At 40.5% G+C, this 22,622-nt stretch overlaps 1 protein-coding gene across 7 annotated transcripts in view; it reads right to left on the bottom strand.

Annotated features, from left to right (window-relative positions):
* The window catches only part of AGAP1 (ArfGAP with GTPase domain, ankyrin repeat and PH domain 1), a 329,771-nt gene that overhangs the window by 217,235 nt on the left and 89,914 nt on the right, over window positions 1-22,622 (bottom strand). For all 7 annotated transcript variants that reach the window (XM_082228167.1, XM_082228168.1, XM_082228171.1 and 4 more), the window contains 3 exons: window positions 18,333-18,460; window positions 9,685-9,840; window positions 4,798-4,890 (listed from right to left, as the gene is read on the bottom strand). In XM_082228167.1, the coding sequence (XP_082084293.1) occupies window positions 4,798-4,890; window positions 9,685-9,840; window positions 18,333-18,460 (377 nt within the window). The remainder of the gene's footprint in view (window positions 1-4,797; window positions 4,891-9,684; window positions 9,841-18,332; window positions 18,461-22,622) is intronic.

The raw sequence follows: 22,622 nt of genomic DNA, 5'->3' as shown, positions 1-22,622 counted from the left end.
AAAATGCTGTGGCTTTAGACAGGTAACCAGATTGGTTAGTAAAGTCTTGTCTACTGCCCACTTACACTAAATCTATCTCACTGACATATATGACTATTCTCTGCAGTGTGTGGGTAGACTCCTAGAACCCTGACCCACAAATACTTAGTGTCTGGAATTTTGAAAAATATGTTTCCAGCCCTGGCTATACAGAACTGTTAACATTCTGGTACTGGGAAGAAGCTACCGTTTATTTAGTCAAGGTTATGCTATATAACATTACAGTAAGAGTAATTTTGTTCATGAAATTTCATGTACTAGTTGTAACTTACTGAAAAGCATCGGAGCAGTTTTATAGCTGACTTGATGTTAAATTATTTTTTGTGCATCTGCAGCTAGACAGAGGGGTGGAAACAGGGAACGCAAAGATTCACAACAATTTCAAACATAGCCCTCTTATTTGGCAGCACTGCTGCAGGAAAGCATATTTTAATGATCGTATTTTGTGAGGAATATGTTTATACGAACACTCCTATATGTACCAGTAATTATATATGTCTTCACAAACGTGAATCACATTTCTTTTCAATTTACATAGTCACATGTAATCATTCTATTCACAGCCCTAGATAAATTAAAACCACATACGTTTTTCTTGGTCAAGTAATTAAAAATGTTGAGATCCGCATATATAACCACGAAGGCAGCAAACTTAAAAATATTTGAAATGTATCAACTAACAAAAACCACACATTGTAGAAGATTTAATAGGGACAGGTAGCAGGTAGAAGAGTGTGCAACATTTGGTGGTGACTTAGCAGGAAGAATATCTTGGTCTCACGGCAAACAGCTCAATGGCAACTCAGTTCAGCAGCACATCTTTTTCTTTTCAGCATCAGCATATATGATGAACATGCTTTGCGGGAGTCAAAATAATAATGGGGCAGGTTATTAAATGTCCAGAGTTGGCACTACCCAACCTTTATTTGAGAGATATTATGGACCTGCATTATAAACACCTTACTGGACAATTATTGGTAGCAGCAAGACTAATGATAGCCAGATATTGGAAACTGTTGAAGGATGCCATGCTGTCTTCATGGTACAATAAAATCTGGCAACTATCATTAGCAAAGAAGCTAGTTAATAGAACAGAACAGTACCAATAAAATAAAATAAAAAATAGTAAAGGGGATGAAAACACAAAACACCTCTTCAATAACTAGTACCCCTTTATTATGTACACAGCAGCAGAAGGGAGTATGGGACCCCCGTCACATTATAGATACTGTGTGTGTGTGTGTGTGTGTGTGTGTGTGTGTGTGTTCATGTATCTCCACTGTTATTAGATGTTATGAAAACCAAGTATGAGTAAATGCCCAAGGAAAGAAAAGTGTTTCACAACATGAAATTTCTGCAATTTTACTTTGATTTTGTTGAAATATAGTGCTTGCTATGGAAAAAAAAATACTCCAACAAAATAAAACAGCAACAGAGGATAAATAAGATTTTAATAAATAATACAGTTTGGATTGGCAACAAAATGCTGCCCTTGGGAGAGCAAGCTCTTTACTCAGAATCTCAACAACTCCCTTCCATTCTCCTCCCAGCAGGTTTCCCTTCCATCTCTAGCACTAAACAGTCACAGTCTTCACTGGGCTGTCTTAGAATTTCTGCCTAAGGAATGTTTGGACTTCTGCAAGCCTTAGTGGAAGGGTGTCCCAAGCACCCTCAGAGCTCACTCTTGGGCAATGGGGATACAGTTTTGATTATGTGAGCAACAGCACTCATGGACTGAACATCAGGAATAGAATGGAAATGATAGTAAAAAAAGATGACAAGGCCAACAGTACCAAAAAGCACAATTTAGAAAACACATAGCAGACAGAAACATTTACAGTAACAACTACAATAATCAAATGGAGGTATGGATGTCCTCAAGTTAAGCAGAAGAGGCTCTGCTTTGTCCCAACCCAGCCATGTGAGATTCAATAAGCAGCTACTAGGAATTATTTGCCCAGGAATTCTTGCCTCCTGAGCTCTCTCCTTTCCTTCAGTTAAAACCGCTGAAACTTTCCTACTTTGGAAAGCATTCATTTTTTCTGAGAAACAATTGAGCACGAGCTAGTGGTGGGTTAGTCTTACTGTGTCTAGATGTAGCCTGTAGTTCCCTGCTGCTGTTTTACAATTGATAGTTTATTATTTGGTTTCCATACTAATTGTTTTGCTACATGAAATATATTTTAAAATGTGTGAGCTATGAGAGATTACTGGCCCAGAAGCAGACGTTTTAGAAATAAAAACAAGTTCTCACTCCAAACCTTCGTTTTAGAGCAGGGGTCCTCAAACTCTTTAAACAGGGGACCAGTTCACTGTCCCTCAGACACTGTTGGGGGCTGGACAGGGAAGGGAAGAGAAGGGAGGTGGGTGGCAGCGAGAGGACGACGGCACGGGAAGGAAGGGCTCTCGCCTTCGGCTGTCACGCACCCGCCCGGGCCCCAGCCGTGCGCCCAGCAGCGAGGGAAGAGAACCCAAACATGCCATACCCCCGACTGTATCTTCTGCTGCTGCTGCTTTGCCGCCACCACAGCAGCCCTCGCTTGAGGCTTCCTTCACCTCAACCCTAGCCAGCCAGGCAGCCAGAGCCCAACACAGGCTGGTGTTCCTCCCAGCTCACCTCTCTCCCCGCCTCCACTCCCTCAACCCTGCCAACCCGCGCCGGGCCTGGGGGGCCCAAGCACAGTTGTTTCTCGATCTTGCTCTCACTGGAGCCGCTGCCGTAGTGGCTGTCGGCTTCCCCTTGTGCTGCCTGGCGGGCCAAAAAGGTTCATCTTGCTGCAGCTGCGGCGATTGCCAGGTGGGGCGGGTTCAGGATCCTGGCGGGCCGGATCTGGTCCGCGAGCCGTAGTTTGAGGACCCCTGTTTTAGAGGATGATAGCCATGCTGAAGGACTGTTGGGCCAATCTGAGCACAAAGCTCTTGCCAGGGATGAAAAGAACAGTGCTTGACTCCCTAATTTTGGGTTTCCCGATATACTGGGAAAGGGCAATATTCACAACAAAGGCAATCTTGACATAGAAATGTGGCATTTCAGTCACTCTTCATAGGAGACACTGGTGCTGATTTTGGCAACAGTGTCAAACAGCTGACAATAAAACTATTGTTCCGGCATTTGGGCTATTGGTTGTTCTCTAGCTGAACTTGAAAAATCCTGCAATCTCCAAGCCATACTCAGAATTTAAATCACTACTACATATATTGCAAGCCTGGTATTCAATAAACCACATTTTGTGCCCCTAAGGGGAAAATAGAAATATGGGGATTACTAAGCATTTTCTGGCCTTAGTGTGAACACAAGTAACATAGCAACTTTTATCCAGGTGCAACTTCACAGACCCCAATGAAACTTTAAAATTATCTTCCAACACATGAGTTTAGGGGCAGATGATGGGGGGGGGGTGTTTAACCTTTGATAAATCTTCAACCATTTTCAATATTTTAATTTCTAGCCTTTCCCACATGTGTCCTGAGAAAAATTGAGTCTAAGAAGGCTAATTTGTAAAAATCCCTATACAAATTATATTCTGAAATATTTTGCTATCACATTATTATTATTATTAAAAATTGTTTTTAGTAACATCATTAGTGGCACACAGAATATTTGCATTTTTCTACTATCAAGATGCAAAGCCAAGGTCGGGAGCCTGTGACCCTCCAGATTTTGCTGGGCTACAGCTCCCATCATTCTCGACCACTGACCTCACTGGCTGGGGCTGATGGAAGCTGTGGTCCAACAACATGTGGAAGGCCACAAGTTATTACAGGTTAAATCACCTAAATTATCAAGGAAACATGGCAAATGTTTATGAGAAGGCACACCACCTAACTTCTTTGCCACGGGAAACTTTCCGAGCAAGTTAATGGGGACCAAGGACATTGACTTCAACGGTCAAGTTATCAAAGCCTAAAAAACCTCAGAATACCCAAGTATCATAAATATGTTGAACTGATGTACAGGCCAAAAATTATGAGTCCTAAGTTTAGTAACAGATATGCTCTCTCTCGCGCTCTCTCTCTCTCTACACACACACACACACACACACACACACACACACACACACTTACTCAAGTGAACCTGCTCTAGTCAAACAAACCAAAACAAATCCTCAATTTCAAATCCTGTAGTGTAACGAGGAAGTTTAATTAAGGCCACATACTATGACTGTAAATGTTCTCCTATATAACAAGGTCTAAATGAAGTTACAATTCCTTCATTAGCAAATTACAAACAAGAGTGCACAGCTGACACACCAGCTATGATTATCGCAACTAATTGCCTAGTTGTTGCAAACCAGCCTGGAACAGTGTTCAGATGTCTTTCTGCAATAGCAAATGAGGGCCACATCAGGCTATTTCTGTGATCACAAGGGGCTCTTGTACAGCGATCTGATTTACCCTTGTCGACTGGCAGCAAACGGCCCAATCAAAGCCCTCTCTACAAAGGCAAGCTTTGAAGCCAGCTCAGCCTAGAAGCACGCTCCATATGCAGGCCAGCAGACTGCACTTCATTAGGCCTGTTGTCACATTTTCCCTCTTCTTATTCTAATGATCCTATTTTAATACACATAGGAACCTCTCCTAATTGATGTCAAGTGAGTGACTTCAACATTCATCACCACAGCACATCAAACAAATCTTGGCACACAAGCCCAGCATCATGGTGTTTAAGACCTGAGGTGTGTCTCCAACTACAGGAAAACGTGTGTGTGCGTAGGCCTGTGTGCATACACACACATGCACACACACAAAAGAATATACCTGTTTAATTGGGATTGCACGACCGCTTCCAATACTATCTGCTCTGCTCTCCAATCCTTTCTTCTCTTTGTCTGGGTCGCTCCCTTTCCGAGACTGCAAGGTAAAAGCAAAGTTAACACTGTTATTAATAACACCAATTCACATATTTTCACATATTCACATTTGAAATTTAAAAAGTTGTTTTAACACACCAGAAGATAGATCAGAAGACATAATTAAAATATTACCTACATATTAATATTTAAGCGTTTAAATGGCTCAGCAGCAACTCCTGTGAATTCAATGCAGACACAAGAAAAGCTAACAGGAAATTGTGTGCCTTTCTACATAGGCAACTCCTTATACAAGTGTATATACTTAATTATCATCTGATGGGATTTTAAAAGGCTATTAACTACTCAGCAGTGTAATTTTATGGATTACCTTGATTGGAATTAAATTTCATTAAATTTCCTCTTTTACTACTTTCGAATGATAGCATCAAAGTCAAACCAACAATGCTTGGAAAACCAAGCTGCTTTGAGAAGTATAAAAGTGGCAAATGCTAATCATTCTTATCTGCATACCTCTCTCACTATAAAGATCAATGGATAAGATACAATAAAGCTTTCCTTTAAAAACAAACGGCTACTTTATCTTAGTTAATTTAAAAACAGAACAAAAACAAAACGTAAGTACTGTCTATTTTAAAGCATTTCACGGGGTAAGAATCATCTTGCTTGCTTTTACACAGCTGTGGGACAAATACACACAATCTTATTTAAATAGAACTTCCTACCCTCCTCCTTTATTGTGAGATAAGTAAATCTACATGTGACAGATTTATTTTATTATGAGCAAGACCTAAAAGTCATCCCCCTTAATAACTATGCTGACAAGTGACAACTTCACTCCATTACTTTTCAGTGGGAACATTACTCACGCAATATTGAAAATGGGGAAACATTTTCATGCGCTTTTCAAATCATAGATGATATATGAAGTGAACATACTGGTGATGTCCAGTGCCACAACTGAATGCTAATAAAAACCAAGTGATGTGAAATCATGCTGCTTATCTACAATGCATTACTGAGTTGTCTAAAACGTTTAAATTTGGAATGCAAATTAAAATAAGGATATCAGTCACAACTACTTTTTGTATTTTAAGGAATGGAAGAAGAAAACTAAAATTTCAGACCACAGAACTTCAAAGAATAACCATCATGGAATTAAGTGCATGTGAAAAACAAAATCTGTATAGTTCAGGGAACAGGAGAAGTATACAGTGTTTTGATATAAGTTATACTATTTGGATGGCCTAAAAGGGGGTAGCTTGCATTCTCCCAACCTGACTCACCTGTACGGCTAGCCAGGTAGAGCAGGTAAGGGGAACATGTGGTCCTTCAGGATTGCTGGATTGCAACTTCCCATATCCCTTACTGTGTTGACCATTCTGTCTGTGACAGATCAGAGTTGGAGTCCAACACCATGTGGCGAACCTCATACTCCCTGTTGCTGAGTTACGGCCTCAGTAAAAGCTCTTGAGTTTACCACACCCTCAACTACATGCCAAAGTCCCCGCTTCTCTCAAGTTCGAGAGCAGGCTAATTTTTTCTTCCACATTTGCATGCTTCTCACAGCTTTTCCTCGGTCCTTCTGGATATCCTTCCCTAAATCCATAATAGTTGGCTAGGAACAGCTCCTGTTTGTATATTTTTGGCTGGGGAATTTTGCTTGTGAACCACTTTAAATATTTTAACAGAAATATATTTTATTATTTAAAAAATAAAATTAGTCCTATCAGGCACAAAAAACCTGCTTTAGCCTGCTCTAGTTTTCTCCAACACCATATATCTTATGCAGCCCACATTCAAGATCTTTTAGCACTTTTAGAATATCTATGCTACTAATAGATCCTGTAATTTCACATATTTGAGGGCAAGTAGATTCCCCTACCCCTCTTTTCAACTGCATATGGCTCACATTCAAAACCAGGAAATAGGTATGAACACATTCTTAATGGACTACTGCTACTTTTTATTTTTTTAAAAAACTGGGAAAGAACAATTTGTTTATAATAGTTTTATCTAAAGACACAACCATACCATATATAATATATAATATTCTGCATATAATGAGATGCAGAAATCCATTGCTCAGTGAAGCGAAATTTTCATTAAAATGACCTGCGCTTTTGTTTACTAAACAAATAAGCCTTACTTTGAGATGGGCACTCATTTGGCTTACAGTAAATATTATTTATCTTCCAAGGGTAATTAAGATTAGGTGGCTTGGTCAACAATGACCTATATCTGCGTACTTTGAACAATAGACCTAAAATAATACCTTATATCATAAAAAGCTGCGCACAAAGTAAATTTCTTCAGAGAAATCACACTACTGATTATATAGCCACAATAATATGTGGGATTTCTTATGTATTACAAAACTAATTTTACAAAATATGATAAACCTTGCAGCTGCTCAGGCTGAGTTGCTCTTTCAGTCCACAAAAGTGTGTCATGCAACAATCTGAGCATCTGGAAAGGAAGTTTTAGTCGTAGAAAGTTTTATTCATTACAGAAATGGCCACTGCTACCATCCTTTAATTCAAGTGAAAGAGTATGAAATACAGCATCATTTCTGATGAACACTAATATATCAGCATCCTTGTAGAAACAATATTTTTAAAGATCAATTTGTTGTAAGTTTCTATCTAATTTCTAGCATATTTGTTGTTTTGTTATGGGGCACTTACAACACAGCATAATCTATCATGGATTTTCTATGTGTAAATTAAACTAACAACTAGTTAGTTAGTATTATCAGTTTTTACATTATCTGATCAATCATGATGCGTTTCTCTTCTTGGAACTACAAAAATCCCATTTTCAATTTTGTAGTTGTATGTAAAAATATTAGAGCATCCAATTATTTCTGCAGTACTGTAGTTAAAATAAACAAGTAAATGAATCTACCTCTGCCAGCCAGTTTTACTTCCAATGAATAGAGGTTTATTAGTAGTGGCTTTATGGATTAAATTTAGAACCAATGAAGTAAGTTTTTGTTCTTTGTACTGTTTATTCCTCGTGAAAAACAATACGAATGGGCTGGATCTAGAAATGTCCCTGCATGAAAAGAGGCTCCCACTAGCAGAAGGAATGGCAAAGCAGAGGCGATAGTCACCGGTTTGCCCTTCCCCTGGCAATGTCTCCCAGCCCTCCTGGGGGCTCTGGTGACAGTGGGGAAATGGGAGACAATGGCCACCCCAGGTTCTTCCAGCAGAGCTTCCCCGTCTGGAACAGAGCTCTTGGGAAGACTAGATACAACTCTGTGTGCTTAACCCTTCCATTTTAATCCATTGCCTTCAATATTAAAATATGCACATCCTCACATCAGGATCCTAAACAAAATATGAGCAGAAGAAGAAGCTGTAATTTCTGCATACAAATCCAAATGGTCTTTCTAGAGACCATTTCAAGTTCGCCTGTTCTACAGTCTGTTCCTTGACTGACACTGACATCTAGTGGAGGAAAACATTATCTAACAATCTCACAACACAGCAGAGTCACATCACCATTAAGCTAATGTGTGCACATTCCAGTACATTCCACTTTTCCTAGAAAGCCTAACATTGTAGTATTTATTAATTCATTTAAAATATTCATCTCCCACCCTATATCCATTGATCTTAGGTCAGGGCACATATTCTGTAAAACAACAGTGAATATAACAACATAAAATCACAATAAACATTGAAACCAACTGTTTATTTGTTAGCTTTATTTCTAACCCACCTTTTGTCCAGACTGACCACAGGACAGTTTACAGTACTAATCCATGATATACAACAACTCATAAAATTAAACAAAATCTACAACAAGAAATTCTAAAATTAGAATTAAACTAATATATACAGCAGACTACTAGGCAGATCCCATTCCAAGCTATTATTAGCACAACTCAAACACCACCAGCACATACAATTTGTCACCTGCCATAACACCTGCCACTGGGTCAGTCCTGACCATAAGGAGCAAACAAAATAAGTTCATTGCTGAAGTGTTTAAGATTATTCTGTCTTTATTACTATACTGCTTAAAGGAATAGACACAGCATGGAAAAGGAAATCAAGATAAGCTCAAAACTTATTTTCTTTATTCAAAACTGCATACCAATTTTCAATGGAAGGGCTCAAGGCGTCTTCCAAGCTAAAAAATCCATTAAACCATAATCAACCAACAGCAACCAACCTACAAAAAGCAGCAGACAGTTAACCACAAAGGAGTCAACAAACAAATCAACAGCAGCGTAGCAAGTAAATCAAAAGCTTATCAAAAAGAAAATGTTTCTGGCAAAGAGAGAAATACTGGCAAATCAGCCAAGCAAACCAACTAGGACAGAGTTCCACATTCTGGGCACCACAGCAGAAAAGACTCTCTAACATAATCCTGCCCACTGTACCTGAAACGTCCATGGAGCACAAGGAGAGCAAGTGCAACTGTGCCTGCATGAACAGTCCTCAGGCGGCAAGCCATGGGTGGGTGCCATGGTGTGGAAAAGGTTACTGGACGTGGAGCAGAGGGCCTGTTGGCTCCTGCCTGGGAAAGCAGACGAGTGGAATCAGGAGCAGGACAGCAGTATTGACGCCTTACTTTTGTCACAGTTTGTACTACAGAAAAAAGAGCATTTTGAGAAACCCTTCACTATTCCAGGGAAGCCTAATGCCCCTGAACCCTATCCATAGCTTACCCATGTCCCTACTTCAAGAGCTAAGTTCTCTATTGTTCTGCTAAAGAATCAAAACAAATGCCTAGTTGGTCAGCATAGATAACACTAGAGAAGTAAATCAAGGAGCAATGATGAATTAACACAGACAAGCATTCTGTCTCCTGGTTCACTTACCGTAAAAAGATTGGACCGGCGCTTGGACTGTTTACGAACAGGAGTTGGAGTATTTGTGGTAGGTGGAACATCAATCCGTAGCTCCTTCTGGCTGGTGCTTGGAGTAGATGGGACAGAGGAGGAATAATCACTTAAACTCCCTCCTCCGTTGCTGGTCTGCAATGATTAAAATCCATTTTACAGGAAGAAAGCCAATTGCTACTTCACAAGTTTAATTTCATCTTTAGCAGGCAGAGTAGGTTTAAAAAAATAAAAATAAAAAATTACCACAATCTCTCTTACTCTTGGAACTTAACTGGAAGAGACAACTGGAATACAGTGGTACCTCGGGTTACAGATGCTTCAGGTTACAAATGCTTCAGGTTACAAATGCTTCAGGTTACAGACTCCGCTAACCCAGAAATAGTACCTCGGGTTAAGAACTGTAAAGCTAACCTCTCTTTTCTATTAGCTGAATATTGTCCATATTGTTTCTGATGCATAGCACTATACACCATTTACAAATCAGTCATACTGTCCAAAATTTGTGGTGCTATGTCTATAGTGGACTGGAGCTGAGGTCACAGAATCCTAGAACCACTAGCCAGTTTGCACTGGAAATGGAGTGGGGTGGGGATAGAGGATTTCAAGCCAAACTGAGCAATCTCAAGTAACCCCCCCCCCAAAAAAAAACCCCACAATAAAATTTAGCATTTCCAAAGTACATTTTTCTTGATCATTCAGCATATCACCCATATCTGATTCTTTAGATGAAGGAAAAACAACATTCTAGGTGGCTTCAACTACGGGACCAATCCAAAGATGACCAAAGCTGTTACAAAATTTGTTCTGCTGTCAAGCTGATCTTAATTCATAGGATTGTTCAACAGAATCTATTTCAGAGTTCCATTCATCTAGCAGCAACTATATCGCCAAACTAAATTCAATAACGAGAGTATAGCCTTTTGCTCTTGTCCTCCTTTTATAAAAGGACATCCACAAATACTACAGTAACAGCTTTGATATTCAAAAGCCCCCACAGCCACCTTGTTTGCAAGGCTGAAAAGGCACACAGTCCTTCCAAAGCACTTCTCTTAAGCTGATCAATCTGAATGCAATAAGAACATAAGAACATGAAGAGCTTGCTGGACGGGGCCAATGCCCCATCTAGTCCAGCACCCCCTGTTCTCACAGTGGCTAACCAAGCAGGATAGAAGCACAAAATCCCTCTTCCCTTCTGTGGCTTCTAGCAACTGGTATTCAGAAGAATTTCTGCCTCCAATTGCAGAGGCAAAGCCATCCAGGCCAGTAGCTTTCAATAGCCCTCTCCTCCATGAATTTGTTTAATCTTCTTTGAAGCCATCCAAGCTGGTGCTCATCTCTGCCTCCTGTGGGAATGAGCTACCATCACATGCACTTGTGCATGGAGAAAGTCAACTGTGGAATAAACTTCAGTGCCATATGGGTTAATAGTGGATGCACAAGAACGAAGGAAAAGGAGCAGCTGAGTAACTGTCTGCCATTCTTGAAGGTTGCATTAAGGTGTACCACCACCCCCACCCTGGTATGCAACCCATGAACTTCCCCACCCCTGGAGAGAATATTTCAGCAAATTTGCCCATCCCTGCCTTAACTAAACAGGTAGAACTGCTGAAGTTAAGATGAAATTATTAGTATAAGGGGGGAAATGGAGTATAGCTAGACCTGTGAGCAGAAGACCAAGTAAGCACCTACTTTGATTTGATTAAAACCATTTTGAAATGAGATTATAAAAACATATTCAGTGTCAACAGAGAGGGAAAGTAGAAAATTTAGCCTTACAGCAAATTCCCATTCTGAGGTTCTGGGATGGGCAGTCTAGTTCAGGGATGGCACCTCCTCTTACGTTATCAGGAAGTATACTTTTGCCAATGACACCCTGGGGAAGGGATTTCCTGCAGCTCTGAATCTGGGAACACCCTTAAACTCAAGCAGAATAGATATAAGACTAACTAAGAAAATATCAGGGGGCTAGGACAGGGGGATGAGAAAGTAACTCACACAACTATTAGCATTAAAAAGGTAAAAGCAATATGGAAAGGAAAGAGGGAAGATAATCCCAGAGGATTCAAATATTTAAGCTTGATATAAAAGAGAGGATAGCAAAAATGGACAAAAACTTAAACGGCAATGGATAGCAAAAATGAGCAGAATGCTAAATTAATAAAAGAACTTTCTGAACAAATAAAAGATCTAACAATCAAACATAAACACACATATAAATCAGTCCAGGACCTCAAGAGCAGAATCAACAAGCAGGAAGACACTTCTAAGAAATTAGTGAATGAAAATAAAGGGCCGAGGAAAAATCAAGAAACAACTAATGAAGAAATAAAGGATCTAGTGACATTATATGAAACTACTTTGGACCAGATAGCTCTGTTGGAGATGCACCAGAGAGAGATGGTTTTACGCTTCAAAGGTCTTCCAGAGGTACAAGAAGAAAGGATTGACCAAAAGTTGACTCAAGAATTAGCAATCTGGCTGGGCGTACAACAAAATGCGTTGTGGATGGATATAGACAAAGAATTCCGAATAAGATCTGAGAGTACAAAATCGTTTAAAGGTCCAGGAGACTGCTTGGTGTTTTTCAATTCAAGACTTTTAAAAGATAAGGTATTATGAAAGAGAAGACAAGCAAAGTTGTTGATGTTCAGATACAGTAGCGCAGCTGAGGTCTTGGTCTTGGGAGGGCATATCATAGTAATCAAGAGACATAATGGTTACTGAGTTGACAACCTTAAAAAGTTGTGGGACAGAATGCAGCCTGAGTTGTGAGAAAATGACGTTGTTTAGAAGTGTTATTGTTATTGCTCCTGCTGCTGAGGCATCTTGTCCATTATCTTATCCTCATCCAAGTACAAGATCACCAAACTGTAGGTCTCATCTCCTTCATGTTGTGCTTCTCAAGCATCGCTTGAGATAAGAATCTGGAAAGGAAAATCCAGAAGACATAAGCTAAGCAAATAATATATTGGGAACCCCAGAAACTTCAAACATATCTGTCACATTGGATGAGGTCCCAAACTGGCTTTGCTACCAGCTTAGATCCTGAAGATCTTTGCTAAGATATTTGCTAAGGCTGGCATAATGCAGGACCATCTGAAGGACAGGAGAAAATTAAAGAAGATTTTTGAAGTAATTGAGAAATGTGGGGGTGAAGAAGCAGTATTGAAAGAGACAAAGGCAAAAGGCTTATTGAAAAAATCCCTTGGGCATCCTCTGCTTTATTCTGTGATGCCCACAGAGCTGGGTTCAACTTGCAGCCCAAACAATAAACTAGACTCCCATAGTCTAGGAACGAAGGATGGATTTAAGATGTACTTGCAGTGCCTTCCTCCATATAAAAATCAAGTAAGTTGTCCCATAATGTTGATCTCCCTTCAGTTGTCATATTCCCAGCACTTTGCATCTCTCCTTCCAAAAGGGAATCTCAACACAATTTGATCCAAAATCTGAAGGATGTGCAGTTGAAAAGGTCAGAGAGTGACAATGAATTAACTCCTTTCACCGAAGATGTTCTAATGAGTTGGTTCAGAAAAGGGAAACAATTGAAACCAGGGGCTCAGAATCCAACACCTCCCACTGATGAAGAAATAGTTGCTGCTGTTAAGGATGTTGTTCAGAAGTGACACATGGCAATACATCTTTCAGATACCGAAGAATCTGACTTGGAGAATGATGGCGAATGGGATGATTAAAATAAGAAATTAAACATGTTACCTACTACTTGATCTTTTAATACTTGATTGTTTAATACAAATATTTTCTAGGATACGTGGGGAATATGATATACTTTAACCGTAGGCTATTTAAAAGCTAAATATTTCTAACATGACACTGACTTGTCTTGTCTTAATATTGGTTTTGTTTTTGTTTTTGGTTTTTTTACCAATAAACTGCTGGAGAGAGAGAGAGAGAGAGAGAGAGAGAGAGAGAGAGAGAGAGAGATGGCAACCCGAAGAGATCTGAAGAGCACGAGCACATCTAATGGGCAAGTACAAGGTGATAAGAGTAAGCTCCCCTCCTAAATCTTCTGTTTGTGAATGAGTCTGATAAGAGAATAAGTGTATTCCATTTCCCTTGGTCAATTATTATCCAGGGTATTTGCCCACAGGTCTAGAGACATCTGAATGAAGAGAAATATCTGCCCACTCTGTGTTACAAATACAGATTTGATGGAAGATCACAGGAACTATTCCTACTGAGACAGCACACTATTGCATTTGTGCCCCTGCCCCATATTGTGCCTGGGGCAAAGTTTGGCCGGTTTCTTTGGACTTCTGCAATGCATACCTTTGCTGATGAGTTGTCTCCACCCTTTGAACACTCACAGCACCAATCATGGGATTCAAAGCTCCAGTCATTTTGTCTTTGACCACATTCACTGAACCTGTGTGTTTTGGTAATTAGCCCTTCATTCAAGGAGGCTTCATAGTAACTAGGGGACATGCCTGAGAGGAAAAATCTCTCTTACATGAGGCCTTGGTTCAGTCATTAGTAGAATTCCTGGTAGATGGAGCTGCTGAGTTATCCAGGCTTGAGACAGGAAACATAACATCTCTGAAGAGGCTTGTTTGCAGAACCTCATCCACAGAATCACATCCTGGCAGGACATCTGATAGTGGTGTTCCTCATTAGGCTGGTGTGAAAATACATCAGCACTGTGATGATTAGCTACTGAATCTTTTGTTGCCTGTCCAGGAACAGAAACACTCTCTCCACATGCCGTGTTCCCTCCTAGATGTTTTCTTTGCAGAATAATAAGCAGAAACACTTTTCTTTGTTGCTAATTAAGTCATGCAACTGAAGGCATGAGGAAAAGTACACATTCTTAAGTCCCTGTTGGAAGCTGAGTGAACTGATCAGTAGATCATCCAGATACCATGGAAGAGATTGGTGTGAAGAAATTTTCTGTGTGATGGGCAAAACAGTATATAGAGAACTATTTGAGGCCTAGAATCATTCACAAGGTGTATTCCTTCTGGACACTACATAGAATACTGAGTAAGTCCTGAATGGAAGAGTATGAGTTGTAATATTATTTTCTAGAGAACACTGATTTTCAACACATATTAATTATAGGAAAGAATAAGTTTGTTTCTGGTTGGACATTTGTCTCTTGGAATGGGCACAACAGTCTTCTACAGCTGATATAAATAAAAACTAGCAAAAAACAAAAAGGTACACATTGGAGGAAAAAATATTCAGTATGTACCCAACAAATTTGCACAGTGCGGATACCACATGGCATTTCACCCTGGCCACTTATTACATGCAGTAGCCTTTAGATACAAAAAAGCCACACAGGCTGACAGAGGAGTGGCAGTGTATTTACAATTCTTACTGTGTTTAATCCTTATGCCATCTGATGCAAGGACCTCTAGGCAGACCACTGATCTTTGATAAGATTAATGGAAGGTCAACGCAAGGCTGCTATTAGGGCATCTATAAAAAATATTTTCCATAACTTCACATGGCCATGTATAATACCTAAGACTAAAACAGACAAAATACTGGAAATCCATGGCAGGAACTATTGTCTCAATATTTAAGAGAAAAGCAGCTGGGGAGGGAGCAAATTAGATCAGAACTGTAAGGGAGTTAATCCGTGTCCTACATGCTACTTTCCTGTAAGTTTTCCCTAATAGGCAAACAGAAATTTGGGGGAAGTTTTAGTTTAGGAAAGGTCCACTGGACGTAAAGGACTAACCCCTTCTTCCAGCACCAGAGTCTCAAGTCAATTTGGGCTGCCCCTCCCCAACACAGCTTCTTCTGAAAGACAGAAGTTGGACTGGCAACAAAATTCTGTAGTAAGGAGTTTAAGGTTTCAGCCAGCCAGCCTAACCTCTTTCATTCCACTCCCAGAGTTTTCCAGTATAACGGCTTTCCAAACTGAGCATGCTCTAAATTTCTCCGACTCCATAGTTTCCCCCCTGCAAATGTTGGGGCATCTCTGAGTCCTCTAATGCATCCTTCTTATGTGCAGGCAGTGCCATTTGGGATACATAAGGATGCATACTAGGAAAATGAGTTTTGTTTTAGTAGAAAAGGTTAAAGGAGGTATACGTTCTGATTATAAATCTCCAATATCTTGGCAAACTTGACCAAAATCCACATAATACTATGTGTGTCCCATCTTCCTCTGGCAAACATGAGAAACTGCAAAGAGGTATGAGGAAATAGCTATTTCGCATTGTGTTTCAGAAATGCTCTAAGCACATTAAAAAGTGTAATATAAATACTGATAAGCCCCAACTCTTCTCCTCCACTCAGAATACCTCAGAAGTACAGCACAAGTGCTGGGACAATCCTCCGTATCCTTCCAGAGCTTGAACAATGGCTGGATCTTGTCCGTGCTGGATTGGCTTGATAGGTGCTTCAAACACTACAAAAGCCCAGCACAACTGCAGGTGTTTCCCCTTTGCACCTTTAAGCTTGGGAAGAGGGATGGAGCTCATCCGTGTGACAAATCGTTTGGAAACACTTTTAGCCCCACAGAAGTGACACATGTTATAAAGTCTGCCTTTTCTCGCGAGTGGAGGATTAGCCCTGGCATTTGCATTGTGCTAGCACTTCAAGTATCTCTTAAATTCAGCATGACATCACGCAGGATCTCACATTTCCCTATTCAGAGATGAGCATGGTCTTGACCATCACAAATGTTGGCTGGCCAGCAGGGCCATCCAAAAATGTGTGTCCCCCCCATCCCCCGTCCCCCGAGTTTGATCCTCAGAACCCATTGTTTAGTGTACTGCAAACTCTATCTTGGCTTGCCTGCTAGAAGCACCTCCCTCATTCTTTTAATCTTGTGTCACTGAGAGTTTAGAGCAAAACTGTTTTGTGGAACATGACAATCCTGCCTAGTATCTTGCACAGATTCCTCCTTTGAAAGTTCTCCAGACTAGGAGTTAAATTAGAGCACTCTAATACAGCTGAGGGATATCCCCTTCAAGGAATGGAAGGATTCCCCAAGCTTCACAAAACTGGTATTTGCTAAAGAGCTTGGATTGGTTTGTTGCGTTTGTTTGTTTTTTAAAAAATGCTACTTCTGAATTAAGTACTGCCCCACCCTGGTTCCATTGGGGCACATCTCCCCGCAAAATTCCCACTGCTATTATAGTTACTGGGTAGCAGCAGCTTCCATCATTGTGGAAACTGGGAAAGTACAGTATCTATAAACATTTGCTGTTGGCCAAGGATTTTGAGAATCTAACACAATATGCTTGTTTTCTCACTAAGGAAACAATGAACATAAAACATACATTATTAGAGGGACATCTGGGACTTCTAATCCTGGGATCACTGTTCCAATAGAGCACACCTCCCAAAGCATTGTTGTCCGATAAACCTGTTCTGATGTGGTCTTATATCTTGCAAAGCAGGAGAAGTGAGGAACGTGAGGGAAATCCAGATCTTGCTGGACTCCAACTGCCACCTGCAGGTCCACAGGTTCCTTACCATGGCTTTAAAAATGTTTTATTCATATTTGAAACTTCTTAATGTTCAACAAAGCTATCAAATGTTAGTTGCATGCAATGAGTAAATATTGGCCCTCAGGTAAGCTGGCAGGTGGCCGTGCTCTGCTTCCAACTATACACAAAGACATAGACACTTTAGGCTGCATAAGTGATTTCGCAAAGGGAGATATGTGCACAGCCTAATGGCTGGTAACAACAGTGTCTGGTAACTGGGTGAATTGCCCTCATAAGATGCTTTTTGAGGATGCATGTAAGCTGCTCAGCAACTTCAGGTGAATAAGCCAAGTGTCTCCTGTAAAAGGATTGTGAGGAAGAGTATATTACACCGATGCTCCAATATCTGATTTTATGTGGCTCTAAAACAAGGCATTGTTGTGTGGTGGTTGGTTGGTTTTTTTATGTATATACCCCTACACTATTTGAGCCTAATACAAGATGCCTTTCTTACCCTATACAATGGTACCTCTGGATACGAACGGGATCCATTCCAGAGCCCCGTTCGCATCCTGAAGCGAACGCAACCCGCGTCTGCGGGTCGCGATTTGCCACTTCCGCGCATGACGTCATTTTGACTGTCTGCGAATGCGCAAGCGGCGAAACCCAGAAGTAACGCAGAACACAATCCGAAAGCACTCAACCTGAAGCAACTTCAACCCGAGGTATGACTGTACCTCTAAGGCAATCTCTAAACTTGATTGTGAACTACCTCTTAAAGTATCACACATTTGGCCAAGTTCAGACAACAAAGACACATGGAAATACATAGTTTAAACTTTACATAGTTTAGAAGCAATTTCCAGGCTCTATTTAAGTGGCCTTTTTTAGAAGGTCATAGAGCATATTTAGGTTGGGGATTCTTTAGCTCTTTAACTGTGGTTGCACATTATGAACCTTCAAAGCTAAATACAATATAAATTAAGGTAACAGAAGGGCACAGTAACTCAAAGAAAGCTATCCAAAGAACAACTGAAAATACTCTCTGCCTGAGGTTGTCAGAACCCATATTCTATTCCTATGTGTAAAAGTGCTGCCTTGTGATATGAAGAATCTGAGTCAAATGCAAGAACACTGGTTACCAATGCCAATTCACGTTGCCCAGTCTGTATCTACCACTAAAAGGGATGCAAATAATTACATTCTATTTCATACCTGGCTGATATGTACTGCCGAAACCTGGACTGAACATACAGATGAGTGGCTTGGAGAGTTTGGTAGGGATTTGCAAGGGCCTATCGAAAGTTGCTGTTTTTTCCTTGTTGCAACAATCTTCTGTGCAACTGTAAAGACAAAATTAAAAGAATTTGATTACATAGAAACCCTGTGATGCAGCATTTTGCTCCTCTGTTCGGAGTCCTGCTTCCATTAAAGAGCAATTTCATGATCTGACCAACAACATAAACTGGCAGTCTTGCAGCTGATGCACAAAGAAACTACAGAGGAGTGGAAGCTAATGGTAAAAGTGCTTACTTGTCTGTTGTTGCTGTTGTTATTAGTAATATATAGGCTATTGGTGTACACCACAAATCTCTTGAAACCAAGATGTGTTTTCAATCACAATAAATATTTTAAAAGTTAAATCAATTTCTTCTGGATTCCACATGAATGAATTTGAAATGAGAACAGTTAAGTGAATCATTTGTTTTCAAGAGGGAAGCTAGAAGACCGCAGATAGAATGTCACAGTATTAGAATTATTCTGAATGAAACACAGCCTCCATCTCCAAGAAAAAGAAAAAGGAGGGGGCAGCTTTTGACGCAGGATGCATTTGTTTTTGTAACTTCTCCTGGAGTAGATCCGCACCAAGTTTAAAAAAGGAAGGCCAAACTGAGGGATAGTTCAGCTTCAGTTTTTGCTAAGTAGTCTACTCTCAAGGTCCCAATGCTGGTCACCCGCCCAATGCCTGAGACTACTTCCAACCTAGTCACCATGGCCATACTGAATGGGGCTGATGGAAGTTTCATTTAAAATGTTTGGAGGGAAAGGCTGTCCTAAAGCTTGGATGATGGTAGTATCTTCAAAAAAGCAGAGCTATCACACCAGGGACGGCTGAGAAGAGGTACCTGTTACCAAAGTGTTCTACCTCCCAGAGATTTGCCCCACATGCCATTCTACCAAGTGGTAGCTTGGGACCAGCACAACTGAGCAAGCTGGGTGCATCAGGGGGTCTGCAGGGTAGGGCTCTACCCCACCAAACACCTGATTCACTCGGGAGAAGGGCAGCAAAATAAATAGCTTACTGACTGGCGAATCAGGGGGTCTGCAGGGGAGCGGGGCAGCAAAAGATGCATCTATCCCGCCAAACATGTGATCCGCTCGGCAGGGTGTCTTTTGTTGCTGCGCTACCAGGCAATTCAGGTGCTTGGTGGATGGAGCACAGCAGCAAAAATTGGTGCACATTTACTGCTGCTGTGTCTGGCGGACCAGCTGGCTGCAGCTAGGCAGGTGGCGTTGCTAAGCACCAAGGGTGGCGCCTGGACATCTCCACCTAGTCACAAAAGGCCAGTTGTCAGTAGCAAAATGTGACTGGTGCACAGCTAATGTCAAATGCCACTCACAAGAGGTCTAAACACACATGGATCTAATCCTCAGACCCATCTGCCCATCTGAGTCATGTATTAAGACTAGGTCACCTGTCATTTCAAGTTTCACCTCTGATTTTAAACTGGAGGTTCAGTTCTTGACTTATATAAAACTCTTGGTGTATTGAAACAAATTTATCTTCATTTATGTTGCAATTATCTCTTAGGGCAGTTAATTTGATGGAAATTAAACTATTGTTTAATTGCTCCTATTAATCGAGAGATTTAAAGAACCACAGTAATAAATAGTTACCTTCAAGACAGAACAAAGTCAAAGCTACTCATGTTGATTCTAAAAGGTAAAATAATTCTAAGCAGAATGAGAACAGAGCAGGCTCAAAATGGTCTTTTCAAAAAAGGAGAGTGCTGCAGAGCAGTAGATCAAGTTTTCCAGTGAAATAGTTTTCACTCTATATTTCAGCGATTCAGAAATTTGTACTCAATCTACCACAACCTGATTAAAATCAGTATTTTGTTTCCTCTGGAGGAAATGCTATTATGGGGGCATGAAGTCCCACACACATCCAATGTGATTTTAAGTTGTGCCTAGTGCACTACTGGAATGAGACCCACAACAGTTTTAAATGGATCAATGCAGCTCTCGGCCGGAAAAAAAGGTTCCCCATTGTTGTATTAGAAGAAATTATTTCTGTTAATCACAACAGACTGGGACAAAAACAACAACCTATTGTTGGCCTACTAAAGTGAGAAGTAACCTCTTGAATATCTATTACCACGTACATATTCCTGAATAATCCACTTCACCCAGTTGTGGGTTTTTTTAATGCTTTTCGGGGTTTTCAATGAATTATTAGAAGTTGCTTCCTTAGGACGCTTCAGGGGCAAAGATATAAAGCCACATATTTAGAACTGGCAGGGAGACCCTGGTGCTGTCTACCAAAGAATATGGTGGTTTTTATGTGGATAGGGTAATCTGTGAGTTTTACAGTATGTGCACGTGTGCAGTATGTGTGCGTATTACACACAGAGTAATATTGTGTTTTATTGTTGTTACCTGCCCTGAGACCTTAGGGTGAAGGGTGGATAACTAATAACACACACACACACACACACACACACACACACACCCCAGACCTGGGGAACATTAGCCCTGAATCAGTGTTTTGGGGGTGGGGGGTGCTAATGTTTAATTGTGGTTTATTTGGTCCACCTTCTTGATTCAACATGGCAACTGCCATCCAAACATGAATGAAGACCACCTCATCCATCTTGGGAACCCTTGTGCCAAGTTAGGTGCTGACATCTTCAGAGGCATACAAATTAGCACAGGTTAGAATGGTTATGGCCAAAATCAGACAAAATCCCACTTAAGCCACATTCTGGTCTACCATATTGATTCAAAATAGTGGGTAGCAGCATCCCCACATTGACAAAAACTGCTACCCTCACCTCTGGAAATCTCATGCAGAGTTTGAAATTGGTGCCATTTGGACCCACCACACAAAAAAATGTGTGAAGACAAGCCTAAGTCACATTTTGGACCACCGTTGATTCAAAATGGTGACCAGTAGTCCAACACTGAAGAAAACCACAGACCCCCTCACCCCAGGAACAATCATGCAGAGTTTGAAATCAGTCAAGTTTGTACCCATCACTCCAAAAATCAGGCAGTCACATATCGTACTGCCATCTTGATTCAAAATGGTGGCTGCATTGCCCACATCAACAAAAACTGCCACCCCACCTCAGAAACCCTCATACCAAGTTTGATGATGGTATCAAGAGGTCGCCAGACCTACTGAGAACAAATGGTAAAAAAAGTTTTTCCAGAATATATAGTAGAATCCTTTATTTTCCTAATCTAAAACTCATCCCTGATAGAATTTGGACCAATTTACATATGTACACCAAGACAGAAAGGTACAACAAGATACTTCACAACACTGAAGACCTGTCTATATTAGAGTCACCACATATATGGTATTTAGAACCACAGAAGGCCTCAGTCCTTCCATATATGTTCATAATCTTGCCACAGCTGCACATCCTCCTAAGGTACAACTACAGTGCTGAATAGGACAGTATGAGAGGCTGTAAATGAAGCCTGCCTGGAAGCTGCAGCAGCAAGCACAGCAGAGCACATCACCACCCAAGGAGAGTAAGACATCACCCTGCAGAATCTGAAGCAGTGGTGTACTGGCTTCCTTTAGGCTTTCCGTCCCCATTGAAGGCCCTGTTTGACCTACTAGTCAGAAGAATGGCCTCATCCATTAAGATTAAGAGAGCACTTTCATTTTTCCTACCTGTGTATCAACACAAAAAGAGCCAATCCAGAGGATTTGTGAGGGACTTCACTGTACTTTATTTGTTGCACTTTGGCCTATGAGACCTTTTATAGGAGGCAAATATTCGGTTGTATCACCATGTCAACTGATTTGCAATGACAGGTGTGTTTTCTACCCAGCCCTGCAGAATCCCAGCTGTACTTATACACAATCAGGCATTTCTTCACCAAATTGAAGAAGCAACTTATCTTTTACAGCTATTGTGTGTTTTAATTTTTTTTTAATGTAACCAGCAATCCATGATGTTTCAAATATCAACTAAATGCGATTTGATCTCCTAAATTATCACAGACAAATTCACAGTACAACACTGTTAGCCATAAAAATCACTGACATTATTTTGTAGTTTCATTTCACTGTTTAATAACATTAAACGAATTTGTTTTATACTTGGCAAAAAATTGTTAGAGTTATTACAATTAGGGAAGGGTATGGCTTACATTAACCTAGCATAGGACTGCTTCCTTTTGAATAGGCTAAAACTTGGTTTTCTGCCAGTTCTCTTTTGCATTCATAGTTTCAAGAAAAACCTAGATTTCATGTCAGAACTTTCT

This window comes from Podarcis vaucheri, assembly GCF_965113315.1.
Source record: "Podarcis vaucheri genome assembly, chromosome: 1".
Classification (NCBI taxonomy): Eukaryota; Metazoa; Chordata; class Lepidosauria; order Squamata; family Lacertidae; genus Podarcis; species Podarcis vaucheri.
The sequence above is the reverse complement of the archived record's forward strand: the minus strand, read 5'-3'. Positions and strand labels throughout refer to the sequence as shown.